The 17,657-nt window shown below is 58.9% G+C and overlaps 1 protein-coding gene across 1 annotated transcript; it reads left to right on the forward strand.

The window, feature by feature from the left end:
- Positions 1–6,704: 6,704 nt before the first annotated feature.
- LRRC14B (leucine rich repeat containing 14B) lies at positions 6,705–11,507 on the forward strand. Its single transcript, XM_063604078.1, has 2 exons — positions 6,705–7,604; positions 9,879–11,507. The coding sequence occupies exons 1-2, from the start codon at positions 6,706–6,708 to the stop codon at positions 10,522–10,524; spliced, it is 1,545 nt and encodes a 514-aa protein (XP_063460148.1). The 5' UTR covers position 6,705; the 3' UTR covers positions 10,525–11,507.
- Positions 11,508–17,657: the final 6,150 nt, after the last annotated feature.

The following is a 17,657-nucleotide window of genomic DNA, read 5'->3' on the forward strand; positions in this document are numbered from 1 at the left end:
GTATTAATGTATCTGTGGTTTGTACTGTACGCATAGGTGAACTGTGTGACCACAGCAGCGTGATGGCTGGGAGACGTTGGATGTGATACGTGAAGTGAGGTGTATCACTTGAAGGTAGATTGTGGTAAGCTAAAGATGTACTTATAAACCCTTGAAACACCCACTAACAAAGAATTACAGCTAATAGACCAACAGAGGAGATAAAATGGAATTTTTAAAAATCCAGTCCAAAAATACGTAGAGAAAGAGGGAAAGGGAAGAATGGACTTGGGGGCGACACAGAAGACAAGTGGAGAGAGACTGAAGCAGCCACCGGCCATCACAGCAAACACAAGCAGGGCGCAGGACGCCGGCGAGCCACAGACAGGCCTGCTCTCTGAATTGGTGACCACATGAGTAACTTCACGGGTCTGTTCTATGTCCAGAGTTGTCAAACTGCATGCTTTAAAGATGTGCAGTGGATCGTATGTCGCTTAAATCCCAACAAAGCAGTATTTTTTTAAAGTACAATCATGCATACAGCACTTCCCCTGGGAGGCAGGGGCTGTGCCCACAGAAGTCGTTACCTCTGCGTCCTGAGTATGGACAGCCACCATCACACAGCCCCAGAGGCCGCCCAGGCTCTAGCCACACTCTGGCACTGCCTGGGACAGGTGCCCTCAGGAACCCAAATGCCACTGCCCCCGTGAAAGCCACTTCAAGCGTGTTGCTTCAAATCAGAAGGCATCTACGCCTGTGGAAGAGGAGGCTGCTGGGGGCCCAGCTGTGCAGGGGGCAGGGCCAGGTGCAGGGGCACAGCTTATGCCTGTGGCCAACCCACTGGGGAGCAAGGCTGGGGATATGCCCAGGCCAGCAGGGCCAGCAGGAGTGACTGCGCCATCCTGAACACGTCCTTGGGCCTCCCAGGACCTTGGTGCCTCCCATCTGGGCTGGCACAAGCCTCCAGTCAAAAGATGGGTCTCTCTTTCCTGACAGCATGGAGCCTGGATGTGGGAATGGAGCCACACCAGCCTGGGTCTCTCTCCTGACAGCATGGAGCCGGGATGTGGGAATGGAGCCACACCAGCCCCACGGGAGCCCCACGGGAGCCCCACGACCCATCGGGCTGTGGGATGCATCCCCACGGCCGGGACCCCTCAGCCTGCGACTTGGTCTGGGCAGATGCAAAGGCCACCCTGCAGGGCTGAGGTGTCTGTGGGGAAGGAGGTGCCCAGCCCTGGGAGGCCATCTTGCTCCTGCTTTTTATTTAACCCATGGGGCTCTTTGGCCTCATTTTCTGTTTTTTGAGTTTCTCGTGCACTCCAAACTGTCCTGGAGTCAGCCCTGGTGTGAAACAGAGGCTTCCTGCTGGCAGAAGAGGCCCGCCGAGTTACTTCCACACCAGCTGGCCCTGCACACCTCTCTCTCTGGCCTTCTGTCCACACTGGGATTTGGCTCTGATTTCCAGAAGGCAGGGTTAGGAAACACCTGTTTCCAGGCAGAGTAATGCTTCTGTCTGAATCAGGCCTCATGGGCTTCACCAGCAGACACGAAGGTTTCATTTAGATGGCGAACACGTGTTCTCATTTCTCCAGGGTTCCGGGCCCATGAGCTGAAGCAGGTGCTGAGAAGTGGGAGAGGCGGCCACTGTGTCCCTCAGGGTCACTCGCCCCGCCACGTGAGGCCACTTCCGCCCAGCACTGGGGGCGCTGGGAGCTGAGGGGCCCACAGGGGACGTGGGAGACAGCCCCGATGCGTCCCCATCCGCAGTGACGCTAGCGCGGAGTCATCGCCAAGCACGTGGAGGGACAGCCCTGGAGCCCTGGCCTGGCCCAGCATCTCCCAGAGTCACTTCCTGATGCCTCCCCAGCCCTGCCCAGGAAGGGTTTGCGGCCACAGCCCCACAGCGGCCCCCTCGCCTCGACCACCAGTGCCTCCTTCCAAGCTGCCTGAGCAATCCTGGGTGGTGAGCTCCACTGCTCCCACCCACGCCTCAGCACTGGGACCCCCCCAAGGGAGGGTGTGGATCCTCCCCGCACCCCCCCCCCCCGTCCACGCCTCAGCACTGGGACCCCCCAGGGATGGTGTGGGGATTCCTGCCCCCCATCCATGCCTCAGCACTGGTAGCTGGGAAGGTGTGTGATTTCCTCCCCCACCTCAGTACTGGGACCCCCAGGAAGGGTGTGTGGCCCCACCATCCTGAATGCTCAGGGCTGGTGGTCAGCGAGGTGGTTTCTAAACCAAGCCCTGGGAGGAGCCATCCTGGGACTGTGCTTGGACAAGGTTGGGGCTCCCGCAGTGAGCTCTAGCCCTCCCCAGGACCCTCCCACGGCCCCAGGTTGCCGGCCTTCAGATTGACCCCATTCGTGGATGAGTCTACAAGGCTCCCCAGTGCCCAGCAAGTGTTTTTACATTCAGAGGTGAGGAAGGGGTGCCAGCATCTGCCCCAGACACAACCGGGCAGGTACAGATGTCATCCCCTTGAGGACAGCAGGGAGGCGACTCAGGAGAGGCTGATCAGACGGGAGCCGCATCCCCATCACCTTCCAGAGAGACCTCTTCTTTTGCCAGGTGTCGTGAGGGCTGTGGCTTAGCTGGGCCTGCGTCCATCCCCGGTTCTGGGGAGATGCCCAGGCCCCTCCTGGATGGCAGCAGCAGTGGAGGTTTGGGTTTTGAGGGAGCCCTAAGAACCTGAGAGACTTAGATGGAGCACGGCACGCCCTGGAGAGTCCACGTCCCCAGACCCCTCATGCCAACACCATTCCACCCAGCAGTTTCTTCCCTGTGGTCAGAACAAAACCCCCAAGCCTCAGGCCTCAGGCTGGTTTTCTGACAGGCAAAATGCTCCTTACATAAGGAAAGACCTTTCCTTGGCTGACCCTAAAGTAGCCAAGGGGAGCTCACATCGCCTGGCCTGCCGCCACCACCAGGCTGCCTGACCAGCTCACCGCCTTGTTCTAGATGCTTCTGAAGCAACAGCTCGCCTGGCCCCACCCCCATCAAGCATCTGCTGGGCAGCCTCACTCCCCGGCCCGCCTGTAGCTCCCAAAGGTCTCAAGCCTCAACATCCTGGTAACCAAGTGCACCCAGAGGGCTGGCAGGGTCACATGGAGGCAGGGCACCCTTGGCCCCAGGGTGGTCGTCTTCCCAGGAGGTCCGCCTGTCAGGTCAGAGGGCAGCAGGAGGCCACCCCACCTCCCCGGGTTCCCTCGAGCATTCCTTTGTCAGGAGCAGCTCCTCCAGGATCCAGGCATCCCTGGCCCCCCTTTGCCCCCGCCCTGCTCTCAGGAGCCCCCTGCCAGGTGCTCTGACCACAGGAAACAGGAGCCCTCAGGGCCACTGCCAGAGGACGGATTCTGCTGCCAACCAGAGGTCCTGGGGCTGGCAGCGCTGGTGTGCCTGCCCTGGGCCTTCAGCAGCCCCCAAAAGGAGAAAGCTCCAGCCTCCCATTCAGACAAGGCTCCGTCCTGGGGACACGCCTCTCCCAAGGTCACCCACGTGGGGGCTTTGTTACTCATGCTTCCCAGACTGCGTGCTGTGTCAGAGTTTTCACACCTGCCTGATGTCCTGGGGGGGCTCAGAGAGGACCAACCCTGCAGGGAGATGCTGACCCACCCTGAGACTCAGGAGAAGAAAACGGCCAGGGTCCAGGCTGCTCCCACCATCCCTGGGGGATCAGCACCTTGGCTGAGCCCGAACTGACCACCTGGGGTGTAGGTCCAAGATTCAATTACAAAACGATAGGTGAATGTGGGTTCTGTGTGCCTGTGACATAGAGAATGTTTTCCACACCGCGTGTGAAATGACGAGAGCTTCTGTGTCACACGTGTAGCTGCTACGAGACAGACGCTCTTGTTCCCGATCAGAGCAGCAGACAGAACTGGCACTTTTAGGGTCCAAACCCTGTTGCCCACAGAACGCCCATGACACCAGCTGGGTGGAGCTGCCGCCGAGTCCACGCCCCGTCTGGCTGGGACCTGGAGCTCCCCTCAAGCTGCAGATCCACTCTGCACCACAAGGTGGCCTCGCAGAGGAGCCTCCCAAGCTTTGGAACCAGAGGCAGGCTCAGCGATGCTCTCCATCCGGCCTGGCCCCACCGTGTGTATCAGGTGTCAGAGGCCTTGCTGGGTGCCAGGCCACGTCTGTGCTGTCACAGCTTTGAGGGGCCAGCGGGTCCTAGGGAGAGGCCCGTGCGACGTGAGTAACAGCAGTTTTTCTTCCGACAGCTGGGATGGAGGTGGGTCCTCCAGGGAGTGCCCCGGTCCTCGAGAGCCAGACTTGTGCCCGGGCCTGGAAATGAAGGTCTCAGGCAGGGGCTGCGCACACCAATGGTCAGCACTGCCGTTCGGGGCCTGCAGTCGCCCATAATGGGCCCTGCCCCCTAGGCCTGGCCTCTTTTGCTATCCTCCTGGATGGTTCCTCTACCCTGGTCCAGCAGGGACTCAGCAGTGCCTGCCAGCTGCAGACCCCCATGTTCCTGCAGCCTGGAACTCTCCTGCCCTCCAAAGGTCATGGGGTGACCCAGGGTGGGAACACCAGACCCCCTCACCCCGTGTCCACCGCCCATGGCCGGGCTCACAGTGTCTCAGAGCCGTGGTGAGCCATCCTAGGACCAGTGTACCTCACAACCTTTCAGACCAGTTGAAGGCCAGTGGGCTGGGTGGTCCAGGCATGTCCCCAACGCAGGTCCGGCCATCTCTGCACAGAACTGGAATCTCGGTTCATTTCGGTTTCAGCAGGTCCCATGTAGTTAGCAGGACAGCACTTGAGTTAGGTCTGAGAAAGAACGCCTGTTTGTCATGGCATTTCCTGTAAGGAGCCCAGAGCCGTGGCCCCAGGTTGGGACGGCGGCACCAGAGCTGGGCCTGAGTCTGACCCAAGCTGTGCTGAGTGGTCCTGCTGGAATGGGAACCCCAAGAGGACCACCCCTCTCCAAAAGAAGGGAAAACAGTAAGAGAGAGGGAGGCTGCAGGGGCCCAGACCTTGGCCGACCTTCCCAGCCATGGTCTCCACCCTCCGAGACCCAGGGGCCCCGCAGTGACAGCAGGGTGTTGGGCCACACAGAGCCCGAGTAGGTAAAGGAAGGTTCTGGAAACCACTTTTCAGAACCCAAAAGGTGTCTGGGAAATGGCGTTACCTGCCACTGGTGTAAAGTGTTTACTTTGTATCAATACTGAATTGTTAAAAATTTTAATCATAAAAATCAATGGAACATGTTTTTCTACTGTGTCCTTCGAGATTCTCTTATCTGGTCCTGGAAAGGGGCTGTGTGTCTGGGGGAACCTCTTGTGCACCTCATGAGGGGAGCCTGGGGGCCCACATCGGCTGGCCGAGGGCGGCCACCCCTGAAGGGTGGGGTCGGGGCCCACCCACCTCTTCACACACACCTCCGCCTGCTGGACAGTGCCTGTGCCCCACAACGGAGCACAGTCCCTTCTGCATGGGTCGCCTCCCGGGGAGAGGCATTGCTCAGGCTCAGGGAACAAACTGGGGAGGGTCAGACAGGGAGGCTGGTGGGGCACCCATGACCAGCACCCTCCAAGCTTGCTCAGCAGCCTTCCCCCTCCCACTGCTGTTTCTCTGTCTCCCCCTGTCTGTCTGTCTTTCTCAGTCTCTGTCTCTGCCTACCAGTCTCTCTCTCTCTCTCTTAGTCTCTGTCTCTCCCTTTCTGTCTCTCTCTGTCTGTCTCTTTCTGTTTCCCTTTCTCTCTCCCTCAGTCTCTGTCTCTCTCCCTTAGTTTCTGTCCCTCTGTCTCTGTCTCTGTCTCAGTCTCTGTCACTCACTTCTCTCGGTCTCCCTCAGCCTCTGTCTCATGGCCGTGACCCTCCAAAGCCCATGGACACGTGGTGCCCTGTAGTGATGTGTGCAGTGATGTGTGCAGCGATGTGTGCTGACCCTGCCCTGAGTGGCAGTGTCACGGGGAGAGGTGAGTGCAGCACCCATCAGCTGTCCAACACGGTCAGTGCTGGGAGTGAACCATCAGGCACCGCCCCCCAACACAGGTGTATCCCATTCCCTGCAGCTTTCCCTGCCGCACAGGCGGCAGGGTTGCAGACAGGACACTGCAGCTCAGAGAGAGCTGGGGGCTCATCCAAGGCCATCAGGGAGGCTCCACCTCTCCCAGCCACTCTCTCCCATGGAAAGTAGGGAAGCCACCCCCGCCGGGTCCTTGGGGAGAAGGAAAGGCACAGGGAAGGGGCAAAACAGCAGCTCCATTCCTGGCCACTCGTCTCACCCCAGATGCGAGGCGAAGTGTGGGAGTGGCCCCAGAGGCCACTGTGGAAAGGGAACTGGTTACCGAGTGAGGCGCAGGGGCCTGGCCTGTTCTCTGCCCCGTTGACTGGTGGGGGAGGTGCCCAGAGCTGGGCAGTAGCCCCGCTTGGATGGTAAACAGGACCTGCCCGCTGGCCTTACCGGCCGCCAGCACGAACGCCTGCCAAGACTGGCTTTCTGCAGCATGGAGCACAGGCTTCTCTGCCCAGCCCTGCCATGGGCACGGGCTGCCCTTCTGTGTCGGCTGGGTGCCTGAGCCAAGCAACTCCCAACGGCTGGGTGCCCCGAGGCCGGGCAGACGCAGGCGTCCCAGGACCAAAATAGCAGTCAGATGATCACAAGGCCCCGTGGCAGGGCCCCCAGGGCAGGCTGCTCACAGCTGCTGCAGCTAAAGATAGGCGTGAAGGGCACACGCCTTGGGGGAAGCCGTGGGGAGCGGTCCTGTCTCGGGCCATGGACACAATGAGGTCACTCCGCTTCATTTCTGCAGAAGCTCTGGTGTCCCACCCCCAGGTGGCCCGGCAGAGCCTGGACAGTGTGGCCCACAACCTCTACCCACTCCTGTTCAAAGCCAGCTACCTGCTGGAGCAGGCGGAGGTGACGCGCGCGGTGCTGGGGCGCTGGCCCCTGGAGGAGTTCCGGCTGGGAGCGCTGCTGGGTCCTAGTGCCGACCACCCCCAGGACCTGCGCGACAGAACCTGCAGGGCCTGCCTGGAGGCGCTGGTGCGCGGCCTCGCGGACCACGTGCTGCAGGACCGGAGCCGCCGGCGGCTGCGGGTGGCTGACCTCACGGGCATCCGAGATGTGCAGGTGCAGCGGTGCCCATGCGGGAGGGCGCTGGGCAGGTGGGGCCGCACCCAGCTGCTGGCCAGGACCTGCTGTGAGCTGCAGGCAGAGCCCCTCGCAGCCGGGCGCCCCGTCGAGGTCCTCGCCGACCTCTTCGTCACTGAGGGCAACTTCGAGGCGGTGGTGCAGGCTCTGAGGCCAGCGTGCCCGACCCCTCTGCGGGTGCACTGCCCCTCGTTCCGGGCGGACAGCCTGAGCCCCAGCCAGCTCCTGCACGTGCTGCGTCTGGCTGGCCCGGGTGCCCTGCGCAAGCTGGAGGTGGTGCACAACGTGCGGCTGCATGCGGGCCACGTGCAGCAGCTTCTGGCCCAGGTGGGCTTCCCCCGGCTGGCCTCGCTCACCCTGCCCACCAAGGCCTTTGATGCACCCCCCACCTACGCCTCCACTCCCGACGGCGAGGACCCCCTCCTCGCCTCCATCTCCCGGGAGCTCAGCAAGATGGCGCAGCTCACTGAGCTCAGTGTGGCCTTCTCCACGCTGACCGGGAAGATCCCGACGCTGCTTGGGTGAGTCTTGGGGAGGGGACTGAGGACGGGCTGGTGGCTGCAGAGGCAAGGAGAGATAGTCCAGGGGCCTGCTCACGTCCAAGGCCATGAGGCTACACGGCCTCCAGCCTCTCACTCCGGGTGTGGCCACAGCCACAGGACAGCAGCCCCGCCAAGGGGCAAGAGCACCGAAAGTCAGAGCCACCAGGAAAGAAGCGGGCTGCCGTGTGTGACTTAGGGATGTGGAGAGAATGCCAGTTAAAAAAAGAGAATACGGAAATTACCAAACAGACGAAACAGAAGTGCCTACATGGTGTGAGGAGTTGTCTATTGTTGATGAACGAGTCACCCCAACACTTGGGGGCTTCAAACAGCAAACACGATTTCAGCTCAGAAATCTGAGCCTGTCAGTGCCTTTGGCTCAGGGCTGCTGTTGGCCAAGGGTGCCATCTCATCCGAAGGCCTGACAGGGCGGGATCCTCCCAGTCTCCCTCGAGGGAGGCCTGGGCTCCATGCTGCATGGACCTCCCCATGGTGGGACAGGAGGCTCATGCAGGATCCTCTCAGCAGATCTGCGTGAAGGAGGCAGAGAGGGCAGCAGCTAGGAAGGGGCCAGGCCAAGGCAGCCTCAGGCAGTGGTGAGGGGGATGCCCGGCGGTGGGTCCAAGGGGGGTGCCCAGCAGTGGATCCTGGAGGGGGAGTGCCTAGCAGTGGGTCCAAGGGGGGTGCCCAGTCATGGGTCCTGGGGAACGGGGTGCCTGGCAATGGGTGCTGGGAGGGAGCCTGGTGGTGGGTCCTGAAGGAGGGGCAGCTGGCGGTGGGTATTGGGGTCACCGGGTGATGGGTCCTGGTGGGGCAACCTAGCGGTGGGTCCGGGGGGCACCCAGTTTTGGGTCCTGGGGGTGGGACCTGGCAGTGGGTCTAGGGGGAAGGGGTGCCTGGTAGGTACTGGGGAAGCACCTAGAGGTGGGTCCTCAGGTGCTGGGGGGTGCCTGGCGGTGGGTTCTGGGGGCTGGGGGCACATGGCAGTGGGTCCTGGTGGGGCGCTTGGCAGTGGGTTTTGGGGGGAAGTGCCTGGCGGTGGTGGGGGTGCCTGGTGGTGGGTCCTGAAGTGGGGGCACCTGGTGGTGAGTCCTGGGGTGGGGGGTGGCTGGCTGTGGGTCCTGGGGTGGCACCAGGCAGTAGATCCTGGTGGGGGATGCCTGGCGGTGGGTCCTGAGGGATGGGGGTGCCCTGCGGTGGGTCCTGAGGGATAGAGGTGCCCTGCGGTGGGACCTCGGGCAGGGGGCGTGCCTGGCGTGGTTTCTCAGGTGGGACAGGGGCACCTGGCAGTGGTCCCAGTCCTGGGTGGGGAGGGACATGTCCTGGGCGGGACATGCAGGTGGGTGCAGGTGCAGGGGGGTGGAGAGTGAGGCAGCCTCCTAAGGAGAGGGTGGGGATGGGGCAGACCCCAGCTGTGTCCCCCGGCTTAGCGAGGACAGTGAGGCCATGTCCCGATGCAGTTCTGCTCTGGAGATCTCCCTTAGAGAGCTCAGGACCAGAGTAGGTCTCACTCCAACTGCCCCTGTATTAGAGCTAGGCTGCCCTACACCAACCAAGTCAGAATATGGGATGTGGGGCAAGTTGGGGGGTCTTTAGGGTTCCCAGGTGAGTCAAAGGCTGTACTGGAAGGCTCCATGGCCCTTCCCAGCTCTGAAACCATGTGGGATTCATCTTTGTCAGAGTGGAGCGGCACTGTTCTATGGTCTCACTGCCCCCCGCCGTCTGCTTTCTGAGCAGACATTCTGTCCTGTGGTCTCACTGCCCCACTCCGTCTGCTTTCTGAGCTGACATTCTGTCCTGTGGTCTCACTGCCCCACCCCGTCCACTTTCTGAGTGGACGTTCTCATGGCCACATGCATCACTTTTCTCAGACAACACAAAAGCAGCTGTTGACAAAACAAACTTACCATTTAGGTGCTGAGGACAAAAGCCAGACCTCTGGGTATAGCTGACTTCACCACGTGGCGGCCAGCAGTCATGGCCAACACTAAGCGAATGCACGTGGTTGTGCTCTGGTAAAATGTTATTTATGGACACCGAGTTTGAATATCATGTAACTTTTCACGTTTCACAAACTATTATATAAATATAACAACCACTCCTAGCTCATAGGCTGTATGAAATTAGGCGGTGGTTGGACGTGACTGTGTGTTGACCCCATGATGGACAAATGGGTTGTTCCCATTCGCCTGAGCCCTCGGCTCCTTCCTGGGACCCTCCTCTCACCTGTGCTCTTTCCCCCGTGTCCTGCAGCCCCCTACAGACCCCGCTGCGAGTGCTGGACCTGGCCAACTGTGCCCTGAACCACACGGACATGGCCTTCTTGGCAGACTGTGCCCACGCTGCCCACCTGGAGGTGCTGGACCTCAGTGGACACAACCTGGTCAGCCTATACCCCTCGACCTTCTTCAGGCTGCTCAGCCAGGCTTCCCGGACGCTGAGGATCCTGACACTGGAGGAGTGTGGCATCGTAGACAGCCACGTTGGCATGCTGATCCTGGGCCTGAGCCCCTGCCACCGGCTGCGCCAGCTCAAGTTCCTCGGGAACCCGCTGTCGGCCCGCGCCCTCCGGCGCCTCTTCACCGCACTCTGTGAGCTCCCCGAGCTGCGCTGCATTGAGTTCCCGGTGCCCAAGGACTGCTACCCCGAGGGTGCCGCCTACCCCCAGGACGAGCTGGCCATGTCCAAGTTCGACCAGCAGAAATACGACGAGATCGCCGAGGAGCTGCGTGCCGTGCTGCTGCGGGCCGACCGAGAGGACATCCAGGTCTCCACACCTCTCTTTGGAAGTTTCGACCCAGACATTCAAGAAACAAGCAATGAGCTTGGCGCTTTCTTGCTGCAAGCTTTCAAAACTGCTCTAGAAAACTTCTCCAGAGCACTCAAACAAATAGAGTAGTTCCTTCACTCGCACCAGTGACAGGTCTTGCATTTCAGCCTGCAGGTGCCCCGGGCTTTAGTCCTGGATCTGAGGCTTGGGCCTGGCATTCATCCCCACCAGCACCAGCACCACCAAAAGCAGTTCTTAGTGAAAATTGTAGGCGAGCCTGTTAAGTGCTGTAGAAGAGGAAGCCTTCCAGGAGAGGTGCCATGCGGTGCCCTTTAGTGGCAGCACGGCAAGGTTCTGGAGGCGGGGGAAGCCACCAAGAGACAGTGACTGAGGGTCAGCGGGGGCAGACGCCACATGGCAAAGAGCAGAGAAGCCCGGGAGGTGTGAGGAGTGGCCGACCTGGCCTCGGCGCATCTGGGCACTGGGCGCAAGATGAAGCTTCAGGGGGCAGATGTGACTGGGCTCCACAGCAGGGAGGGGGAGGGGAAGAGAGAACGCATCACAGAAACTGCACAAAATAAGCAGCCCATGAAAAACAACCGAGAAAAAGAGGCGAAAAATGAACAGCCAACCGGACCCTGCTTCCTCCAGGAGGCTCCCACCCACTGCTGGTCACAACCCGCTGTCTGGACCTGCCGCTTATGGGATGAGGTGGGCCTGCGGGGAACGCGGGGCTTTTGGTTGCTGTTGGTGGCGGCTTTTCTTCTCACTTTGTGTAGCCCCCAGAACCGTGAGGGGCATCCGAGTGGGTGAGCACAGGCGTCCACTGAAGAGCCGCCTGGACCAGGGCGGTCAGCGCTGTGGGTAGGCCTTTGCCCGACCGCGCCACCGTTTCTCACCAACATTCACTGTGTCCTGCGGGGCTTGAGGTTTAGACTGACGGGAGCTGTTCCGGGTGTTTAATTGAAGGTCTAGCACTTGACCAGCCCCTGGAGAAGCTGACAACCACCTAAGACACATTTGGACTTGGTGTCCACCAAGAGTGACTTTGTGCAAAGAAATGGCTGAGCACTAGAATAACTAAATGCAAATAAAATGCGTCTTTCAGTGCAGTTCAGACAGGTCAGTGCTTGGTGTGGTTAAGTCGTTCTCAGACCCAAAACCAGGGATCTGAGTCACTGTGTGTCCATGGCTCCGCTCAAAAGTCACACCCCATGACAGCGCCCACCACGGGTGTGTCCCCACCCCAGGGGCCCCATGTCATCCCCTCCTCAGGTGTCACCCCCTCCCCAAGTGTGTCCCCACCCCAGGGGCCCCCGTGTCACCCCCTCCCCAGGTGTGCCCCCACCCCTGCTGCCCCGTGTCACCCCCTCCCAGAGTGTGTCCCCACCCCAATGGTCCCCGTGTCACCCCACCCCAGCTGCCCCCAGGTCACCCCCACCCAGGTTTGTCTCCATCCCCTTTCTCCTTCTGCCCCTGGTGTGTCCAGGCCCTTCTCTGCCCAGGGTAGGGGTTTGCCTGGGTTGTAGGGGTTGGGTACCCAGCATGAGTGCCGTACAGGAGCCTGCCTCCCGGGGGCGTCTCAGGAATGGACGGCCTCCTGCCGAGTGGGCAGATATGGTGACTTCCACTCCCCACATTCGTCTCTGCCTGCTCTGCAACCACCTAAGTGCTCTCTGCACACTGCAGGCAGTGCCTTACTGGAGCCTCGTCCAGGGACATGAACTTGATATTGCAGCCAGCTTTTGGAAACAGGCAGGGAAGGTGCTGGGCCAACATTTTTAATGACTTACTTCTAACTCTAAAGCACAGAGTGGCTGCCACTGCTTTGTGTCTGAATTTTTATTGTAAGACTCAGCCGCTGGGCGGCATGATGACCAACCTTAAGGCCTGTGGCAGTGGAGAAGGGCCCAGGGTGCTGGGTGTCCTGAGGCCTGGGATTGGGCAGGGCACACAGGAGCCCACTGGTGTCAGTGGGCGGTGCTGAGGGCACAAGCTCCCAACATCTCCAGCTCCACAGACGCCCAGGGGCTTCCCAAGGAACAGCCCATTCTGATAAGGCCAGCAGAGGCTGGGGACCAACGCCTCCCTCGCCCGTCCTGTGCAGGTCTCGCACTTGCTCCCACTGAACTGATCGGCCCCATCCTGCATGGCCGTTCACCATTCGCTGGGTCTTTGTCCTCGCCCAATCTTGTGACTCCAGTCCTGGGTCGCATGGCGTCTGTGGCCACACATCCGGCATCTGCCAGGCCCAGGAGCACGCCTGCTGGGTTTTTATGGAGAGCACTTCTCTACCGCAGAAAACACGGCCTCCCACACAAGGCAAGCTAGTGGGAATCAGGCAAAACCATTCAGCAGGTGAGAGTGCTGATCCAACCCAGCAAACATCCATGGCGGCTGTAGCTGGGGCTGCTCCTGGCGGAGCCTCAGGGTTCACCTGCCCAGGCCCACCCTGGCTTTCCAGGGCCAGTGGGTGAAGTGAGCAGGGTCCCAATGGGGGCCGCCATCTGGAGCCACCGTCTTTGCCTCCCTTGGGTCTTCCACAGCAGCATGGGCTGGTGCAGCTCCTTCAGAACATGGCACTGCTTCCTGTCCACCATCCTGGCAAGAAGTGGGGGCTGTTTTAGGGGCTCCAACTCAAGTCCTTCCTGGCTTAATGACTTGTTCCACAGGTCAGGAAATGATGATACCCTCGCAGGCCAAGGAGATATACGCAGGCCCAGTGGCCCCTGTGTGGTGGATGTGGCCCCTCTGTGTGGACGTGGCCCCTCTGTGTGGTGGACGTGGCCAAGGGCCCAGGAACATCAGGGTTGCTCTCGTCCACCAGCGCTCTCCTGCTCTTCCTCTTCTGAGTTGAGCAAGGCTCCATCATCTGCTGCATGCTGGAGTCCCACTATCCATCAGCCCCACATGGCCCCATGGGTGGGGGCACCGTGCTTGTCCCCCCCCATCTTGATGCCTGCCAGTCACCCCCCCGCCCCACCTCTGCCAGCCCAGAGCCCCTCAGCCCAGATCCCATTTTCTGGCACCACCAGCCCTGGCCCACGGGGAGCAGCCACCTCGGAGCTATGGCACAGTGCTGTCAAGAGCAGGGCCCCAGCACCCCCACCTCCCGAGGAGGCCCCAGCACCCCACTCCCTGCCTGTCAGCCACCAACCAGCTTCGAGAAGCTCTCCCGGCAGGGATAGGCTCGGTCTCAGTGTCCCTGCTGGAATATTAAACAGAGCCACCTGAGTGCCCCAATGTGGCACTTTCTGCCCATCTGCCTTTCTTCGTTACTCCTCCCTCCTCACCCCATTCTCGGCACCCAGGCCAGGCCCTGCACCTGCTCCTGGAGCAGGACTTGACTCCTCTACCTGGACCAGGCAGGTCATGAAAGACGGGGCACTGCCTGAGGTCTCTGCCAGATTCCCAGGTGAGGGAGATCTGCTTTCCCCACGGGGTTGGGGTGGCCATGCTGGCACAAAGGGCTCCCGTGAATCTGGAGCTCACCCAGCAAACACCCAGGCGGCGGCAGCAGCTCTCAAGGTACACTTGTCCTGTGAGACGCAGAGCCGCATTCAGGCTCATCTGGTCCCGCTACCCGACAGCAAGACCCTCAGCCTGTCAGGGGGTCCGCAGCAGATGAGAGACCTGCGAAGCTGCCACAGAAGCCCTCCGCCTTCCACCGCATGCCTGCTGTCCATGGGTGGCTGACTGAAGCCCTTCGTTTTCTCTTTTCAAGATTTCCCATGAAGCTAGCAAAGGCCACAGGCTCTGCAACCCCGATCTTCACTGTTCCCACTCCTTTAGAACACCGCGGTATGGTGGAGCCCAGCGCTTCCCTAACTCGGCCGCCCGCTGGAGCAGGCCAGGCAGGGGGCAGGCTCAGGAGCTGTGGGAACCGCCCTGTCCCACCGTGTGGCCAGAGAAGCTGGTTTGGGGATTGGCGCGGCTATGCAGAGATATGACACAGAGTGACAAGTACTCCGAGGCCCCTGAGAGTCCCTTATTTGTCTTTCTGGTTCTTCTCTGACATCTAACCTGTGTTCTCCATTCTTGACCTGAAGTTTCACGAGACAGCCTTAAATCCCTCTTTAACTTTCTAGGCTAGCACAAATCCATCTCTGCTGCTTGCAAACAGAATCCTAAATTAATAGAGAAATACAGCAACTGTTTTGTCAAACCCAGCATAAAAAGAGGAGCCTTTTCAGCCTCAACCTATAAAACCCAGCGCAGTTACTCACACAAGTCAAGGCAGACGGAGCAAGCCCAGCACTTTCTACACAGCAGGCTGCCCCCATCACAGCCAGCCAGCGTCTACACAGCAGGCTGCCCCCATCACAGCTAGCCAGCATCTACACAGCAGGCTGCCCCCATCACAGCCAGCATCTACACAGCAGGCTGCCCCCATCACAGCCAGCCAGTGTCTACACAGCAGGCTGCTCCCCATCACAGCCAGCCAGTGTCTAGGGCAGCTGCCCCCATCACAGCCAACCAGTGTCTACACAGCAGGCTGCCCCCATCACAGCCAGCCAGTGTCTACACAGCAGGCTGCCCCCATCACAGCCAGCCAGTGTCTAGGGCAGCTGCCCCCCCAAACACCCTGGCTCCTCCCAACATCGCACGGGCTGTCCTCATGCTGGAACAAGACACCTCGAGGAGGAAGCAGCTGCCACTCATGGCTGCACACACTGCAGTTTGGTCTCTGCAATGTCACAGGTGTAGTCTTCAGACTTGCTTTTATGTAGCAAACCTAATATGTGAAAGTAACTAGAAAGCTGTTTTCTCCCTTCTGCTTAAAGAGATGATCTTAGTACACTATGAAGCAATCACTTTTTAAACAATCCAACACAGAAATAGTCCGTTACACATTTTAATTAGACATAACTTCTCTTTGAACGAACACACAGATCATTTGGTGAAGTTTTTCCGTTGAAACACCCCATAATTGGTGCAAGGTTTGCAGAACAATTTTGTCCTTATGAAATCAACACCTGCCAGTTCACACATACACACACATATGCACGCATATGAAATATATATGCAAATTATATATCCTTATGGATGAATGGTAGCAAAGGAGGAAAAAGCGCATCTACCAAATGAGCTGACTGGACTACGGAAGAGAAATGCTGCCTCTTCAGTTTTGTTTTTGGAACGTCCAGGTCAATTGTGATGCCTTCGAACTTCATTCCAAAGTCAAGCCTGAAGCAAGCGAAATTACAAAGTACAATCTCAACCCCTCCCCGCAAAAGTCCTTCCTTTTTAAGCCACTGCAACCTCATATACAATGTTCACTCCAGACAAGGATTACAGTGGCTGCCCCTCCTCCGCCCTGCAGCAAGCCCTCCTCTCCCCAAGGAAACTGGACCTGCTTCCAAAACCTAGGATCTCCCAGAGCTCCACTCCTTACCCCAAAGGGTCCTCTCTGCCTTGCTGGCTCACGGTTTTATAGTTACTGTGACCTCCAAGAAAGCAGCAGGACAAATAATGCTTGACTCTGATGTCGCTACAAATTCAGCACACACACCAACCAGCACAATTACCCTTTTTTGCAACTTTAAACCACTTTGGTTGAGGAGCGTTCCACTGTGGGCTCACCTTTCGGTACATGTGTGGAGTTACCAAATGGCACAGCACTGTGTAACTATTCCAAACCGACCACAATCCATTTCAAAAGAGGGTGGCCTCACATCAACACTCAAACTTGCTGATGGAAGGCAGCCACGCCACACAAACACGAACTAATATCAACCCTGTGGAAAGAGCATCTTCCGGCCAGGCACGGTGGCTCACGCCCCTAATCCCAGCACTTTGGGAGGCTGAGGCAGGTGGATCACCTGAGATCAGAAGTTTGAGGCCATCCTGGCCAACATGGTGAAACCCTGTCTCTACTAAACATACAAAAATTAGCCAGGCATGGTGGCAGGCACCTGTAGTCCCAGCTACTCGGGAGGCTGAGGCAGGCAAATTACTCAAACCCGGGAGGCAGAGCTTGCAGTGAGGCGAGATTGTGCCACTGCACTCCTGCCTGGCGACAGAACGAGACTGTCTCAAAAAAAAATGCTCGTCTTCCTAACTCTGCAGGACCGGGTCAGCGGGTCAGTGTCCACATCAGCTTGAAGGCTCTGAATGTTATCTATCTCACTATAGAAGGAAGCTAGGCTGACAGCACACTGGACATTAGAAACAGGATGAGGATTAACAATTTGCCTCGAAAATCATTCACCTACAAAGCAGCTGACTGTGTTTTCTTCATTTAAGGACAAACGCGGAGTGGTTCACACAGGGACACCCAGCAGACCGGATTGCCGCGGGAATGGAGCCTGCACTGCTCTTTAGGCAGGGGTCTGACGCATCAGGAAGTACAAACAACGAGAGGAAGAGTTTCGTCCAGATTTACCGAAAAAATGACTTTTTAGGGGCCAGGTGCCGTGGCCCACACCTGTAATCCCAGCGCTGTGGGAGGCCGAGGTGGGGGCGGTGGATCACCTGAGGTCAGCAGTTCGAGACCAGCCTGGCCAACATGGTGAAACCCCGTCTCTACTAACAAAACAAAAATTAGCTGGGTGTGGTAGCGCACGCCTGTAATCCCAGCTACCCAGGAGGCTGAGGCAGGAGAATCGCTTGAACCCAGGAGGCGGAGGCTGTAGTGAGCTGAGATCACACCACTGCACTCCTGCCTGGGTGACAGAGATTCCCTCTCAAAAAAATAAAAAATGAAAATAAAAGTGACTTTTTCTCAGATAAAGCGATGGTGGTAGAGCAGAGAGGCACGCTAGCAGCCACTGAAGAAGAGAAGCATCTGAGCACCCTTAGCGATCACACCACTGCACTCCTGCCTGGGTGAAGCATCTGAGCACCCTTAGCAGGGCGTGGGTGCCGAGAGCAGAGCATGGCAGGGGGCCCGTGTCTGTTGCAGGCAGCGCATGTTGGCTCTGAGCCCGCCTCCGCCGCGCTCAAGGGATTCCACGGATTTCAAACAACGCATGCGTGTAAAGCGTGTACAGCTCAGGGTGGAACATGCACTCCATGAATAGTGGCTCTCATACTGCCACGTGGGCTCTATAAGCTTAGGATTTTTAACAGTTTCTCCTATTCCCGTACAGACGGGCAGGAGGGGAGAACATGGCCCTTGAAAGCAGATGGACAACCTGCTCCCGCTCCTGCCTGGCCACACACTATCAAATCACTGCACACAGGTTACTCGCGGTTCTGGAGAAAAGGTGCCTGGGCTCAGACTGGCTCCAACACTACTACCTGCGTGACCTCAGGCAGGT

Source organism: Pan paniscus, chromosome 4 (genome assembly GCF_029289425.2).
Source record: "Pan paniscus chromosome 4, NHGRI_mPanPan1-v2.0_pri, whole genome shotgun sequence".
NCBI classification, from domain to species: Eukaryota; Metazoa; Chordata; class Mammalia; order Primates; family Hominidae; genus Pan; species Pan paniscus.

Excerpts from the sequence above, each read along its gene's own strand:
- LRRC14B (XM_063604078.1), top strand. The coding sequence starts at position 6,706 with ATGGACACAATGAGGTCACTCCGCTTCATTTCTGCAGAAGCTCTGGTG. Across the intron at positions 7,605-9,878 it reads AAGATCCCGACGCTGCTTGG|CCCCCTACAGACCCCGCTGC; the intron begins GTGAGTCTTGGG and ends CGTGTCCTGCAG.